This window comes from Malus domestica, chromosome 07, assembly GCF_042453785.1.
Source record: "Malus domestica chromosome 07, GDT2T_hap1".
NCBI classification, from domain to species: Eukaryota; Viridiplantae; Streptophyta; class Magnoliopsida; order Rosales; family Rosaceae; genus Malus; species Malus domestica.
In genome coordinates, this window is record NC_091667.1 from 6,559,417 (window position 1) to 6,576,399 (window position 16,983).

General features: G+C 36.9%; 2 protein-coding genes and 2 long non-coding RNA genes across 7 annotated transcripts; 2 read left to right on the plus strand and 2 right to left on the minus strand.

Annotated features, from left to right (window-relative positions):
• Positions 1 to 180: 180 nt before the first annotated feature.
• On the minus strand, positions 181 to 11,217 carry LOC103438852 (rust resistance kinase Lr10-like). 3 transcript variants are annotated; one of them, XM_070825190.1, is made up of 7 exons: positions 10,306 to 11,217; positions 5,253 to 5,285; positions 3,467 to 3,496; positions 3,128 to 3,160; positions 2,979 to 3,008; positions 1,759 to 2,904; positions 181 to 427 (listed from the first exon to the last, which is right to left on the minus strand). In XM_070825190.1, exons 1-6 carry the CDS (start codon positions 11,075 to 11,077, stop codon positions 1,778 to 1,780), a joined length of 2,025 nt encoding a protein of 674 aa, XP_070681291.1. In that variant the 5' UTR covers positions 11,078 to 11,217; the 3' UTR covers positions 181 to 427; positions 1,759 to 1,777. The 3 variants fall into 3 exon arrangements, with proteins under 3 accessions (XP_070681291.1, XP_070681290.1, XP_070681292.1); XM_070825189.1 differs by lacking the exon at positions 181 to 427 and having other exon boundaries at positions 1,571 to 2,904; positions 10,306 to 11,194; XM_070825191.1 differs by lacking the exon at positions 181 to 427 and having other exon boundaries at positions 1,571 to 2,904; positions 3,471 to 3,496; positions 10,306 to 11,002.
• On the minus strand, positions 6,342 to 6,963 carry LOC139197536 (uncharacterized). Its single transcript, XR_011583001.1, has 2 exons — positions 6,842 to 6,963; positions 6,342 to 6,749 (listed from the first exon to the last, which is right to left on the minus strand). It is a non-coding gene; the product is annotated as an uncharacterized lncRNA (long non-coding RNA).
• Positions 8,037 to 9,478, plus strand: LOC139197535 (uncharacterized). 2 transcript variants are annotated; one of them, XR_011583000.1, is made up of 2 exons: positions 8,037 to 8,339; positions 9,122 to 9,478. It is a non-coding gene; the product is annotated as an uncharacterized lncRNA (long non-coding RNA). The 2 variants fall into 2 exon arrangements; XR_011582999.1 differs by having other exon boundaries at positions 8,079 to 8,339; positions 8,912 to 9,478.
• A 179-nt stretch (positions 11,218 to 11,396) lies between the features above and the next one.
• On the plus strand, positions 11,397 to 13,969 carry LOC103447423 (rust resistance kinase Lr10-like). The gene is made up of 3 exons (XM_029105388.2): positions 11,397 to 12,227; positions 12,418 to 12,444; positions 12,540 to 13,969. The coding sequence occupies exons 1-3, from the start codon at positions 11,525 to 11,527 to the stop codon at positions 13,652 to 13,654; spliced, it is 1,845 nt and encodes a 614-aa protein (XP_028961221.2). The 5' UTR covers positions 11,397 to 11,524; the 3' UTR covers positions 13,655 to 13,969.
• Positions 13,970 to 16,983: the final 3,014 nt, after the last annotated feature.

The window sequence follows — 16,983 nt, forward strand, 5'->3', positions numbered from 1 at the left end:
CAATTAAATAACAACTAAAAATAATAGGGAACTTTAACGAAAAGCTCCTGGCACTGTTCACTTTAACGAAAAACCACATTTTTACACTAAAAAGTCAATCCTGGTACTATTCACTTTACCCTTTATTTTGTCCTTATCATTAAAACTCAAAGTTTTCAAACCCTTTTCATTAGATTTCCTAAAATAATATCCATCTCTCTCTCTTACTCTTAGACCACGAAATTGGTATTCGTGGATCATAGGAAAACTGGATTAAACTAAAAAGCAGCTTACGTTTTTAGACCCGGATCTAATTGCCTAAAAAATAACGTACAATTTAAAATGAATAGCTGTTTCCACTCGTAATTGCACTGCTTTTATTATAAAACTTCCTCACATGTTGTGATGTGCAAAACTCCAAGATTTCCATCAGCAACGCCAGTCACTTCTGCATGCACGTAAGGCCATTTCCAACCGAAGGGTCCAGAGGGCCAGAGGGCCGAAAATAGCCCTAAAACCGTCTCCAACCGAGGGCTAGGCCAGAGAGCTCTGGAATCTAGGAGGGCCCCATGGGATCGGAGAGGGCTGGAAGGCTGGAGAATTTTTTTTTTTAATGATTTCCTATTGTTGTCGGTTATAACCGACAACATTAAAGATATATATATATATTTTTTAATAGTTCTACTATTAGTGTCGGTTATAACCGACACTAATAGTTTGAAATGTTTTTTAATATAACGGCTAGCCGTTGTTTTATTAGGCCTCTTTTTTTTTTTTTAATGAATTTAAACTTCTTTTTTTCCCTTTTTTTTTCCTTTTCACATGAATCAAATTTTGTTTCATATTTTTTTTTCCTATAACTTCTATTTCACAAAATTTGTTTCATATTTTTTTTCATTTCTATTTTTTTCGTATAACTTCCTAGGCCATTTATACAACATTAAATTGTAGTTTTTAAATAATAAATTATGTTTGGCCCTATGGCCCTTTGGCCCTCGGTTGGAGACGGTTTTTTATGACAGGGCTAAAACGAGCCGTTTGGCCCTCTGGCCCTTGGTTGGAGACGGAGGCAAATATGGTCCTGTACTGTTCATTAAAATATTAATATCTTGGGGAATCATGGAGGGCCAGAGGGCTCAAACGAGCCCTCTGGCCAGCCCTCGGTTGGAGATGACCTAATAGAGTATGAGTTATGCCTTGTACACTCCGTTGAATTAGGCTAATGAGAATATGAGATTGTTGAGGTGGTAACCCACAACACCTCATTTGGGATTTGTTGAACTAAATCCTCTCTAAGTTCAAAATAGAAAAACTCTAGTATACCACAGGCCTTTAGCTTCACCCTGAAAGTGCTTTAGATGATATTATGTATTTGCACGTAAGATGTAAAGAGTGTGGAATATAAGTAGGAAATGCGGGTGTATATAGAAAATGTAAAGTGTATGTTAAGAGTGTGGGGCGTGAGGGTATTGTAAAGAAATATGAGGAGTGTATTAAAATAATTTTTAACTAAAAAAGCAAATGTGGGATGTATTAAGTATGTGGGGTGTATTCAACAATATGTGTGATGTTAATATACCAAGCCATCAAATAATGTGTTACCAATAGAAAATAAGTACATTAATAACACTTAAGTATCAATCAAATCATTAACAACCATATCATTTGGTTTAAAAACAGTACCCTATTGTTTAGCAAAAACTTTTTACAAAAACAAAATATAATTATTACCAAACAGTAGGAAAATAAAACTTAATAGTAGCTTGATGAATCTTTTACCATCTTGATGATCACCGTTTCACCTAGCTGACAAACTCCACGTCATCTCGCCGTTAGAAGATTTTGGGTTCAAACTACCTTGAATATCGACTCCCGGCATTTCTTGTTGGTTAAGAAAAGGTTTGCGGGGCAATTTTAGGTTTTCAACATCTCCTCCAAGCATTTGTATGACTTTGTCCATCGAAGGGCGATCACTTGGCTTCATTTGAATACACCAGAAAGCAGTCATAACCATCTTTTTTATCATTATCTTTTCCTCCTCTGTAACAATGCCCATCTCCAAGAGATCATTTCCCTCACTATATTGATCGTAAGCCCATAACGGGAAGTAATGTTGGCTCGACTGCTCTGCGACTGTACTAAAATTCTTCCTTCTACTTGCCATTTCCATCAACAACATTCCAAAACTATAGACATCAGCTTTGTATGAGACCCCTCCAATATTTTTGTAGAACAACTCTGGAGCAATATATCCGATCGTCCCTCTTGCTGCTGTCAAAGTAACTATGCTATTGTCTACGGGATATAATTTTGCAAGCCCAAAATCGGAGATCTTCGGGTTAAAGTTCTCGTCAAGAAGAATGTTATGAGGCTTGATATCAAAATGTAGAATTTGCATGTCACAACCTTGATGTAGATATTCGATCCCTCGAGCAACTTCAAAAGCAATCTCATACATCTTCTTGCAACTTAAAGGGATACTTCCTTCTTTGGAATAAATGTATTTATCAAGAGAGCTATTAGGCATGAAATCGTACACTAGAGCGCGCTTTGATCCTTCAACACAATAACCAACAAGTTGCACCACATTAACATGGTGAATTCTTCCAATAGTAGCTACCTCACTAGTGAAGTCCTGCCCATTGTTTTTAGGCTGGCCCAAAAGTTTAATTGCCACAAAACGACCGCTGCGTAACTTTCCTTTAAATACAGAACCATAACCGCCTTGGCCCAGCTTGTCCTTGAATTTATTAGTCATTCTCTTAATGTCCGAGTAAGAGTACCTTATTGGCATGAAGTTGTTTTCGGTTTGCAGAAAATCTTCGATGATGCTAAACCCCGACAAATGTCTTCTTCGCCATCTATAGATCAGAAATGCAATCAGAAATGGAACCCCTAAAAGTAGTCTTCCTACTAAATACAAACCTGCACAAGAGATTTATCATCACCAAAAGAGTCCAGATAAAGGAAATTGAAAGAGAGAACAATTACAAGCTTACCGAGGCACATGAGTATCGCCCATCCAGGTCCTGCAACAAATAGGGCAACAGTACGAATTGTCAAAAGCTTGAGCATAAGTTATGAAAGTGTCTCAAATGAATAAAATCAAGGACTTGAGATATTATATGCAAGAAATACAAGTTCTTACTGAAGGATATCCCCGGAAACCATAGAGGATTATCTGCAAGAAATGTAAAATACAAAGTTTGAGATGTGCAAGCCCAAATAAATGATGGTAAAAACGAGCAAAAAAACAAGGAAAAACTGAGTTTAATGGGACTGCTCTAGCAAAAGACTTGTAGCTTAGTTGGTTAAGCACATTCATCATTTCGCTAGAGATAGCGAGCATGATTTTTTCCTCTCCCAAATATTATTTGTGTAAAAGAAAATAAAATTGTGACTGTTCCTTGGATTGACAATTGTCGTTTAAACAAAAAGAAGAAAAGAAACAAGAAATGAAAGAAACTTTTGGAGAGAACGTTCTTACTAACGTATAATCTTCCATGAGCAAAGAAACCTACAGAGATGAAATCATGAAAAAAAAACATTAGTCCACATTTAAAATCAAGTTCTGACACATACTCACCAAGAAATGGTGTTTGGTGCATTTTACATTTTTATTGTCCAGATTTTTGTATGATATGTACAGAAAATCCAAAAGAGTTGTTTTATTTACACCCGCCACATTGTTGAATACACCCCACATACTTAATACACCTCATATTTACTTTTTCAATTACAACTTATCTTAGTGCACCCCACGTACTTTCCTATAATACCCTCAAACCCCACACTCTCTACGTACACCTCACACTCCCTACACCCCACGTATCCACATCCTAGGTGCAGCCTCAGTGTCCCATGGAGAAGCATCGCCTTACGATCCTATTTAAGTATACAAAAATTGGTAAATTTGGATAACTAGACAAAAATTGGTACCCGTCAACCAGAACCCTCACAGATTATCTTCGAATAACATGAATTTATTACCTCCGAATAACAAAAACTTGCCGCAATCGAGTTTGTGATTTGTAATACATTCATTTTGTGATCAGGTGTTTTTTTTTAATGGGTGGTTCTTACTGCCTTAGCAATGATAAAGGTAAGCAGGATTAGTTTTCCATAACTAGTCAAAGAAGTACTGAACTAAACCATTTAGGTTCCATAACCAGTCAAATTAAAACTATTTTCTTTGATAAGGAAAATCTGCACTCACCAATATTTGGTTACATATATAGAAGGCCCTAATTTGCATAACGATGTCGTTGAAATCACTAAAACAATGAAAAATTATAAGGACTTACTTTATGTGTCGATAGGGGTGTATTTAAAAGTTTCATTTAAAATAAAATAAAATAAACTTATGAGCCCTAAATAGTCATTGCATATTAGAGTACATAGTTATTTAATAATGAATCTTAATATGGGGTTTCTAGTTGTGTTTGGCTAAAAACTTAAAAAATGTTTTTGACTCATAGAAGCACAATTTGAAGAAACATTGCTTCTTAAAAATTGCACTTGGATTTTAATTAAAATTTCAACATGTTTATAATAACAAAAAAAATTAGCAGAAGTTCTTCTGAAAGAAATCGATACCAACGTTATTTTTATATTAAGTCATGTAACCAGTAATGATCTATTTGGTATTGCTTTCTTTCAAAAGCATTTCTGCTCAACTTGTGCAAAAAAATGTTTTTCGTTATAAACATGTTGAAAATTTTCTGACCAATGCAATTGATTTTTCGAAGAAGAGCTTAAAGTAGTTTCTGAAGATGCATTGATAGATTTATCGATGCTTCTCCAACTAGTGCTTATATGAGCGAAAAGAACTTTAATTTTTCTGTCAAAGGCAATTGGAAGTGATTTTTACCTTTCAAGAGCAATCCAAATATGCCCCCTTGTCCGAATATAATTAACTATTCCCTAAAAGGGTTACCTGTTGTTGTGAACTCAAAAACTGTAATAGAATAACATTGGATTTAAAAATTAAAAAAAAAAAAGAGGGAGATTAATTTTTGAGACGAACTCCCTTATCCAACTAGTGCTTATATGAGTGAAAAGAACTTTAATTTTTCTGTCAAAAGGCAATTGGAAGTGATTTTTACCTTTCAAGAGCAATCCAAATATGCCCTTGTCCAAATATAATTAACTATTTCCTAAAAGGGTTACCTGTTATTGTGAACTCATACGCTGTAACAGAATAACATTGGATTTAAAAAAAAAAAAAACAAAAAAAAAAAGAGGGAGATTAATTTTTAAGACGAACTCCTTACCGTAAATCACCTCCCACCGATATCGAAGGAAACCTACAGGGACAAAGAAGAAGTCAAGTTAGCAATTCAGCACACAAAGTTGGAAGAGATTTTCTTAAATTGTACAGGTTGTTTTTCTGTTGTCATTGTGCACTCCCAAGGTCTGTGTTTGTCTGCATTTCGAAATCAAACATTGCCTTTGTGCTTGTTGATCGATATTTCTACGTAGTTCCATTTGTGTGTGTGTTACTGTTTAGAGACAAAAATTTTAAACTAATGCATGAAGTCAGATACCCAATTTGTTCTACCTAGGAGTGGGCAAACGGATAGAGGAACCGCAGATCGGAACGGGTACGGGTTGGTTCCAAATATATTAGAGAAAAATCGGGACGGGCCTGGCAAGGCCGATATCATTAATTTACAGTAGGGCTGGGCACGGGCCCGGCCGGGCCCATTTTTGAAGGGACCGGACCGGACTCGGAATTAAAGGAGACGGGGCGGGCCGGGGCGGGCATTACAATTCTGAAATTAGGAACCGGACCTTACCCGGCCCGGTTGAAACGGGCCGGTTCGGTCCGGGTACACGGGTCCATTTTTTTTTTCCTGTTTAAAAATGTTTGCTGCACTTCAAACTGCACAGATTCAAACTGCACAGATTGCAGTTTGAAAAAACTGCACAGATTGCAGTTTTTCACAAACTGCACAGATTGCAGTTTTTCACAACACTACCTCAATATTTATGGGACTACGTCAACTCATTACTAAAAATTTGAATCATTCATAACTTTGCACATTTTAAACATAATAAAAAGGATCTAAATCAATGAAACGAATTTAGGCTACATAATCACGATACATAAATCGGTGTGTGTAAATCATTCCCCTCTCTTTATCATGAGTAATACAATTTTTAGGCAAATTGCAATCAACTTGTCTCTGTTTTTTCTTTGTTTAAATAGGTGTGTAAATCATACCACCGATGGCTACCTCTTCTTTTATGTTGGAGCTCTCAAATACAAGTGATACATAAAAGTTTTCACACAATAGGCAGAGTCAAGTTAATAAGTTGCAGCCTGGAATAAATTTGAATAGAGATAGCACAAACTAATATACTACTTGAAACGATGAATGATGAATACATGCCGTATGATACATGAAACATCGATGCTATCTGTTAAATACATTACAGAATAATATACATACCTAGATACGAAAACATATATTGAAATTCAATAGTGTCCCCCAAATTGTTAGCAACAGGTATGTACAACATATCTCATTAAGCAAATTAATCCAAACTATCCACAAAAGCTAACTGTCACCACGCCACCACACCACCACCTACGCCTGTCTGTCCACTCCCAAGTCCTACTCATATGAGAAACATGAGGCTGAGTGCAAACACACATGCTACTGTGTGAACTACATACAGCTACATGCTTCCCAGTATTCTCGACACCAACTCTATTCAATCTGCTATGTAGAAACGCAGCAACTTCAATGGTTTCACACCTTTTCCTAGCACAAATAAATCAAAAGACTAAAACTTGAATTTTCTATTGACTCTAGTTAATCTCAATTTTAAAAGGAAATCAGGTGCAGTAACCTACAGAAACCTCAATTCCTTCTTCAGATTGGGAAGGGAAATGAAATCCTGTCGAGCAATTCTCCAACATTTTTAGGGGTTTCTAAACGAGTTTGTACAAGAGAAGAAACTAGCTCTTTCACTCCGTACTGTACACGAGAGCCGAGAGATTTTTTTTTATTGCACTGAAATTGAATTGCAAAGCCAATTATTACGGATTCCTTTAACCTCATTTCATCAATCACAGGAGAAAATTCACAAAACATTGAGCAGCACAGGGAAGAGTTCAAATATCTATAATATCGTAAGCATTTCCTCTCTTTCTGAAAAAAAAAATCAAAAGAGGAATATTTTTTATAGCTCAATCATCGATCTACAAATTCTACAAATTCTAACTTAAAACCCCTAAAAATCCCTACACCAAAAATTCACATTAATAGTAAAACTGTAAAACCTAATTCAACATTACCTAAATTTTAGAGGGATGATGGTTGGTACTTGCCTTGGTACTGGTAGTAGCAGTGTCCTCGACGGTGGTGATAGGGTGATGATGGTGGTTGCGACGGCGGAGGTGGTGATGGGGGGTGATGATGTTGGTCGGAGTTAAGGTGAGCACTGTGAGTCGAAGTCGCGACAGCGCTGTGAGAGTGGTGAGGTGAGCACTGTGAGTCGGAGTTGAGGGAAGGGATAGGGAGAGGGATTCGAGGAAGAGGGATAGGGAGAGGGACTCAGGGAGAGGGAGTCAAGGGAGAGTTTGAAAATCCGAGAGATTCTGAGGCTGCTGAGGGAGGCTGAGGATGCTTCTGGAACTCGGGACCGGGGAAGGTTTGGCTAGGGTTGAAATTGAACTGACGGTTGAGATTGGATGGAGAGATGATATTAAATCTCGTCCGTCCAATCTAATACAAACGGGCCGGTCCGGGTACCCGCGGATCCTATAATTTTGGAACCGGCCCGCCCCTAAAACTTCAATTACCCGGCCCGCCCCGCCCCGTTCTATTTTTCCAAAACTAAGAACCGGCCCGTACCCGCCCCGTACCCGTATTACCCGCCCCTACCCGCGGGTCCAGGACCCGTTTGCCCAGCCCTAATTTACAGGGCCGGCCAAGTCCAAATACTTAGAAAAACGGGTACTCGGACTAATCCGTTTCTAATTATAATGAACAGTCGAGATTGAATGATAACCTATCATCCATTCTCAACCGTTAGTTTCTACCCATGTTTCTACCCGAGTCCAAGGTTCCAGAATCACTCTTTTTAGCTGCCTCTCTCTCCCTCTCTCTCGCTCCGCTCTTTCCCTCTCCTCCATCTCTCCTTTTTTGCCCTAACTGATAGGGTTTCCATGTCTGTATAGCTCCAACCTCTCATGCATCAGTGCCTTCAACCTTTACTGATCGTTGTTGCAGCCTTAATCGTTTCTGGGTCTCTCTCTTTCGAGGGTTTTTTTTGGCGGAAAGCTTTGCACTTTCGGCCTCCCGGAGGTTTTTGAGTTGCACCCATGTCAAAGCTACTTGGTTTCTCCGGTAAGTCGAGATTTTTCATGGTTTTTTTTTGTTGAATTTATTGTTTTTGGGCTTAAATAGTTGTCCACTTGTTTGGAATTTGTGATTTGAATGATGTTTAGCTGTTAAATTTGTACATCAGAGATGAAATATTTGGAATTTTGATGAGCTAGCTTGGTGATCTGTTGGGTTTTCTTGTTTTAGTAAATTTTGATGATTTTAATTTCATTTTTTGGATAATATTTTGTATTTAGAATAATAATTTAGGGTGCTTAGATGAAATAGTTTTGGATTTGAACCCTAAGATCTGATCAGCCTTTTGGTTCATGTATTCAATTTTGGGATTATTGTATTTGTTTTCATTTTTGGGTGAATTAATTGCTTTCTGAAATTAGATGAGGATTAATTAACCATAGTTTTAGAAAGCATCAGGACTTAGGAGTTTAGTCCTTGTTTCTTTCGTGGTCCATGTTTGCATGTTGACAACTCAGAGTTGGACTTCGATTTGTTGTTCTTATGAGATCTTTATGATTTTCTTTTCCTTTTTTAGTTTATAAATTTGCTCTATGTTTGAGAGTACTTTTTGTATGCAGAGACATCCCAACTTTTGTCTGGGTTCAACTTTGTTAAAGGGGAGCATACTGCTTTTTGAAGGGGTTTGGGTTCTTGGCTTATGATTTGGTTTCGTATTGCTTGGGGATTGTTTTCATAGAAAGATTGTCTTTGGTTTACGCTTCTTTTCTTCATTGTCTTCTGGCACTGGTTTTACGCATCTTGGCTTGGTTTATGTACAAAAACTGCAGTCAGATGTGCGAATGATGGGATTCACTACTATTTGACAAATGCTGAAGTTTGTTTGGCGACTTTAAAATTAAGGAATTTTCCTTGGATAAGATCCGACATTTTCATTTCAGATGCAGTTGTCTTTAAACACAGTTACAGAGGAGGGCACTATGTGGTTTGATCTCAAGAGGGAGTATGATGCTTCTTTTGTTGTGATTAGTTTTTTCTTTAAAGCGCTGTTAGATGTGATTCTAAATGTATGCAGTGAATGGTGGATCCTTATTTCATTGGATCCTAGTGGAGTATGGACTGCTTCTAAATGGAGCTTTATTTCATGTAATGTATGAAACTGAATCTGTGCAGCTGTGCTGCTATAATTTTTTTTTCCCAAAAAAAAAAAAGAAAAAAAGGAGACCCGTGGACCTGTCTCGGAACAGCCCGTTTCAAACAAGCCGGGTTAGGTCCGATTCCTGTATTGAAATATGATGTGCCCGGCCCGTTTCTTATAAACCCGGGTCCAGTCACATTCCTTCAAAATTTGGACCGGCCCGTGCCAAGCCCTAGTTCTACCTCAAGTGGAAATTTAGTATTAGAAATGGGAAATAAAACATCCTGAACTAAGTTAAAGCTTTTAAGCTTCATTTTCAGTTTTTGTTTTCATTTTTTGTGAAAACTAAAAGCAGTTAATAGTTATCAAACGTATTAATAACCTAGATCCAGTAAAAATGTTGGAACTATTAATAACCTAGATATAGTAAAAATGTTGGAACTAATTTTATTAACAACTCAGACCTTTGGATTGGAGTCGAAAGGTAAATGCTCTCTTATACTAGACTGTTTGACAACAATTATCAAACTGTAAATTTAAACCATTGATTTGAGAGAAATGCTAAGAGACTCTTTGTGACTCTCCATGGATTCTCCGTCACCTAATATTTTTTGGCACATTGTTTTATAATGTTAGCATGGGAATTGTGCTACAAAGAGGAGGTAGCGGAGAGTTCATAGAGAGTCACTTTTGAGAGTGTCTTTAGCATTTCGCTTGATTTGAATGTTTGGTTTAGAACGATTGCACAGTTTGACAATACAAGTATTTAATTTATTGAAAAACATAAGTTTGACAATGTAACATTATGCGTGGGGAAACGAGTAAAACATAGTGATCAGTAGCGATGGCCTTTATATTCTATGAGAATTAACTCACCTGGGATGCTGTGTGGAAAACATTTAAGATTACTTCTCCATTGGCCTGGGCAGAGTGGACCCAGATATTCATCAATACCGACTACTCGAAGCTCAAATCCATACATGAGCGCCTTGTGTATGTTTTCATAAGAGGTGTTGTAGTCCTTGACGTAGCTCGAGAGCGCCCAAGTCATCCACTCTGCACTGCAACCCTCATCCAAATCCCCTACTTCCATCAAACCGACCTTGACGTAGCTATACGTTTTTGGTTGGCTCGAAGAAGAAGCACTTGCATCGAAGCATGGATTAGTGTCCACATACAGAGAAGAATTCATTGGATTCGAACACTTCAAGTAAAATACAACTGTTGAAAGCGGTGAATCCCCTGTATCTTTACCATACAAAGCATATGGTAAATTCAATGTATCAGGCTCAAGCGGAAAGTTTCTCGACATGGAGGAGCAATTGTTGTTCTGAAGGCCAGGATCTATGATGCGGATTGTCTGGTTATCATAGTTGATTGCCTGGACATAATATTTTCCGGAAGACGGTAGGTCTACTACTGTAGTGTCGTTCTCACAAGACAGCGTATACGGAACGTGGCTGCAGTGCTTTGGACTATTTTTTAGTCGAAAAGGGTAGCTTATGTTGTGAATATTGCCGCAGGAGAAGGTACAGTTTGTACTATCATCCTTTGCTCTACAAGTTTCACCGGATAAGCCAATGACAAGAAAAGCCATAATCAATAGCCAAGCAGACCAAGTGACGGACCTGCTTCCCCTTATTCCCATGGAGAGAGAAAGAGAGAGAACAGAGAGAGAGAGAAAGAGAGGGTTTGATAATCAAACTAGCTTTCCTACATATGTGATGGTAATTGGATAAGATGTAAGAGCACCTTCCCTGAATTTTCAAATTTCATATTGAATGACATCTAAAAAATATCCAAAATAGAAGTCATGCGTTTACTAATTAAGCATTAAAAGTCGTCTAATTAGGTAAGCGATGACGACTAGAGAGTCAGTCAAATGTATATGATACTGCCATTTCAGCCTGATTTATTTGACTTCATTGTCGAGTGTGATTTTCTTTCTGTATTTTAGTCCGAATTTTCAAATGAAATTCATGTCTATCGGTCAACACAACACGTAACCACTGTCAAGGCTCCAATCTTACGCACGAGTTCATGTTTATCGGTCCAATAAACATCTGTCAATACTAGCTCTGCTTAGGAAAAAAAAATGTCTATAGGCATTGTTAGCTCAAAGATGCAGCAATTGATCATCTCTTCCTTTTGCGTACTATTGTTATTGGCCTTCATCGAAGGGGTCGGGGGAAGCCAATATGCGTGCACAGAGTCCAAGTGCGGCGATGATCATGGCCTGGCTATCCATTTCCCATTCCGCCGCGGGCATACTTGCGGGGAGTATAATTTTGAACGCAAAAGATCTGAAACGGTTGTTGACCCGCCAATAGTACTAGTAAAATTCCTTGTCAAACACATAGATTACAAGCATCAGGAAATCCAAGTATATCACCCACATAACTGCCTCCTGCTGAAGCCTTTGGAAATCACCAATACGGTAATCTCTCCCTTCTACTTCCGAGGTAGCGTACGTAATGTTACCTTATTCCGTTGCCCTACTCTTGTTGAAAGAGATATATATGCCTATCAAGTCCCCTGCCTTGGTGGCCATGGAGACAGAATTTATGGCGTCTCTTCTTTCTTTGATTTATTTGGAAGCTTCAGAGCCCTGCAGTCTTGTACAAGGATGTATGATGTTTTATCAGTTCCATTTAGCGATTTGGTGGGAAATGGCGATTTTCTTCAATTCAAATGGTCCCAACCAAATTGTACAAAATGTGAAGCAGAGGGCAATAAGTGTAGATTGAAGAGCAATGGAACCAAGAGCGAAATTGAATGTGTTCACCATAGGAAACCAAGTAAGGAAAGCATGTAAATCTATATTTCGCATACATTCTGCTCATGATTTGTTTCAAAGATTATGATCGATATACTCTTCTACCCGCTGTGATTTTTCTCCTTTCATGTAATTAGTGGCTTATATATGTGGTGACGATATTAATTAATTTCGATAACTGACAGTCTAATTTTCACAACTATCTTTTGCAGGCAAAACAAAGACGTTTGTGGCCATAGGTGAGTTGTGTAAGAGTGGTGTTTAGCTTTGTTTCATGTCCAAAGGACACTCGAGAATAAATGTTTACTCATGGATTGAATCTATCTATTTGCAGGAGCAACCCTGGGTTCGTTTGTTCTGTTACTAGGGGTCTTCGTAGCATATCACGTCTATAACGCTGATCAAAAGGAAAAAGAGAATCAATTAAAACTTGAAACATTTTTAGCGGACTACAAAGCTCTCAAGCCAAGCAGATATTCATATGCAGATATTAAGAGGATTACAAATCAATTCAAGTACAAATTAGGCCAAGGAGCCTACGGAACTGTTTTTAAAGGAAAACTTTCTTCTGAATGCTTTGTTGCTGTGAAGGTACTTAACAATTCTAAGGGCGATGGGGAAGAGTTCGTAAATGAAGTGGGAGCAATGGGCCATATTCACCACGTCAATGTGGTTCGCTTGGTTGGTTTTTGTGCGGATGGATTTAGACGAGCTCTGGTTTATGAGTTCTTTCCCAATGGTTCACTCCAGGATTATATTTCATCAGTAGATAGAAAGAACTATTTCCTTGGTTGGGATAAGTTGCAAGATATTGCTATCGGCATAGCCAAAGGAATAGAATATCTTCACCTAGGATGCGATCTACGAATCCTCCATTTCGATATCAAACCCCACAATATTTTGCTAGACCAAAACTTCACACCAAAAATCTCTGATTTTGGTCTGGCCAAGTTATGTTCCAAGGATCAAAGCATAGTGTCAATGACTACAGCGAGGGGGACCATGGGCTACATTGCACCCGAAGTGTTTTCCAGGAATTTTGGAAATGTGTCTTACAAGGCAGATGTTTATAGTTTTGGAATGCTGCTGCTTGAGATGATAGGAGGAAAGAAGAATATTGGTTCAACCACAGAGAACACGACCAATGAAATTTACTATCCAGAATGGATTTATAACCTTCTAGAGGAAGGAGATGACCTACGAATCCATATCGGGGAAGAAGGGGATGATAATATTCCAAAGCAACTTGCAATTTTAGGGCTCTGGTGCATCCAGTGGCACCCGGTGGATCGTCCTTCCATGAAAACAGTTGTTCAGATGCTAGGAGGAGGAGAAAACTTGAGGATGCCTCCTAATCCTTTTGTTTCTGCAGGTCCTACACAAACATCACAGGCAGGCATCCCCAAAAGGCGCGTCCTAGAGTTAGAAGCAATTGCTGAATTAGAGTAACATGTAGATGTATACCACCAACCAGTAGTTCATAGATGAATTCAAGCGCAAACATTTGCTAGTGTATAACCCATGAGCTGATTATATTAGTAATAATGTCTTGTATTTACTTGTGTATTCACTTGAGTTATAAATTACCAAGTGTATGGCTCATATTGTTATTGTCTAGTGACATGTATTTGAATCCTAGAATCCAGCTAGATGTGTGGCTGAGATCTCTTTGATGTAATGGTGAGAATCCAGCTGCATAACTAATCGTTATGCAGTGCACGATTTCATGTGCAAGAGAGAGAAATAGAAGTATATTCCTGTGTATTTTGCAGAGAGAACTATCCATCCTTCTCTCAAATTCTTCAGTGATTGTTCTTCATTCTTTCAGTTTTTTATACACATACACATCCGAACTTTAACAACATTTACAGACGACAGTTCTTTACTAATTAAATCACTTTAAAGTAGAATTTAATTATTATAACATTGTTGCACTTTCTTAACAATTTGATATTCACCTAGTTGACGATGAACATGTTAGCTCCATGTTAGAACATATTGGGTTCGATTTATTTTCTTGAATATCACCCACGGTCACAGACGCCTCTTGTGGGCACAGAAAAAGCCTGAGAAGCAATTGCAGACATTCAACATCTCTTCCAAGCATTTCGATGACTTTGTACATCGAAGGGCGATCACTTGGTTTCATTTGAATACACCACAATGTGGTTATAATTAACCATCTTTCTCTTCCTCCTCTGTAACTCATTTTCAGACACCAACCGTTAGATTTCACTTCATATTTATACGATTTTAGGCTTTAGTGACTATACATAGCACTGCAATTGTTGAAAAGGTCTAGTGGTTTTATCTATTTTACTATAACATGTTTTGTGAGGTTGAATTCTGTAACATTATATTTTTTACCTGGAAACTATATATACGAATCACTTATCTTGCTGTATAGCAGCATGTCATCCCCACCCAAGTTTTTCTCTTCGCATTTAGTATGGAATACCAAAACTTGCCTAACAAAGCCAATTAATTCATAAGCACAGCTAATTATTCGGCCGAACTTTACTTCGAATGTTAGATGAAACAATATGAATCATAAGCTAAACACAATAGTTTGGGATGTAGTTAGACGTGCGTGGGTGCTTGGTGAATCAAGAAACTTCATGGATCTGGGATACCCAACAGTCAACACGCACACAATATAAGTTAGGAATGAAGACTCTCGTATCAATTAGCTATACCAAAAGATCGTTTGGCATCTGGAGGATTATTCTTCCATAGAAATTTCCAAAGATGAGAAAGTTGAACTAGTCAAATATCAACAAGTTTGAAAAATCAACTATTTATATATATGAGGATCCTGATTGATGTGTTACGTTGATTTGAAGAACGGTCTTGAAGTTATGGAGTCGACATTCATTTAAAATTAGCAAAAAATGTAATAATTAGAAAAAGGGTTGTCTAAATGGTGGGGTACTCATTGACACATGACTTAAAATAGAGGAAAAATCATACAGTTTACTTTTTAAGTCTTCAAGAAACAAGAGTGGCAGATTCCAAGTTGGAATAATACAATTTCCACACAATTAGGACAAAGAAAGAAGTCTTACTTTGTAAGCGATAGAGATTCTTGCGTATGACTTACGACACCCCACACTTTTTCTACGAGAGTGGGCCCTGGTGATATAAAATTACAAGGGGGATTTGTGTGTGTAGCCGACATAGAGGATCTAGGATCCTCTCCTGAGCAATTCCCTAGGGATCCTGCAATCATGTCCGTTCATCGTATATCGTGTGGTCAGAAATCATTTAAAATTTAAATTTTAAAATTCAAATATGAATAGTACCTAACGAAAACTAACCGCACGATATAAAATGAACAGACAAGATTGCGGGATCCCTATGATCCCTAGGGAATTGCTCAGAAGAGGATCCTGGTTCGACATAGAGGTCATCCACCAGATTAGTATATCCTCCGTTACGTTACTCCATGAGTCCCATAAGTTCATATTGGTTTGAACCAGTTCAACGACACTTCAACGTCTGACTAATGTTGCAAGAGGTTTGGAGCATCTGAGATAACTTCAATGCAGATGAAGGAAACTTTTCGTATTTAAACAAGGGGCTTTTAGATCTAGGTCCAAAAACATAGATGATTTTTAGGAGTGAGTCCAGTTATCTAATTACATGTTTTTATTTCTTTTATACTCATTTTATTTTTTTTAAAATATTAAAAATCAATTAAAATCTTCTAATATTATGCATTTTTCAACTTCAAAAAATATAATTAATATCTTACAACAACAAAAACTAACATACTAACATAAATTATCTACAAAACATTCTACCTTAACTCAAGTAACAAATATATGAATATATATTATACCTATAAGCGAGATATGAAACCTAACTAAAAGGTACAAAAAAACATTCTACCTTAACTCAAGTAACAAATATATGAATATATATTATACTTGTAAGCGAGATATGAAACCTAACTAAAAGGTACAAAAAAACATAATATACCTACAAGCAAGACACATTAATTTGTGACACGTTGATTATAAAAAGAATCTATCATATAGATACATAAAAATAATTAACCTGTGATATAGGTTGATTATAAAAATTAAAAATAAAATCTATAAATGGGGTTTAAAGCAGGAGGAACAAGAAATAACAAAAAATAAAAATAAAAAGAAATAATCAAAGAGATGATTAGGAAGAAATTTGATTTTTATAATAAATCTTGTCATTGAATAGATAATTATTGATAATTAAATAATTAAATTTACGGAATTGGACTTATTTTAATAAATTGGACTATTCCTACTATTGGCTAAAAAAAATGGACTTATATCAAGTTTTCCCTTTAAACAAATACAGCCATTTCACACAAAGTCACTCCTACCATCTGCAGAAAAACCCGGAACAAAGGAAATAGACATAATACTATGTATCAGGCTAAATCCTTTACACTATGTTTGGATGAGTGAAATAAACTTGAAATTTGGGTAAAAGTTCGGAATTTATAAGTTAACATGCACAAATTCTCTTGTTTGAATTCATAAACATAGAAATTTAGAATTTCCATGTGGAAAAAAAAAACCTTAGAATTTGAGACATTCAATTCCCAAACTTAAATTTCATGTAAATAAATGTCATTTCTCAATTTTTATGATTGAGAGTTTAAAAATAACAAATTCCGTATTCAATTTCATTGTTCTTTTAGGTTAACCAAACAAAAAAATTCACAAATGTTAGAAAATAAAATCCCATCATTTTGAAATTCCTTAAGAATCTAAAATTTCTTCTTCCAAACA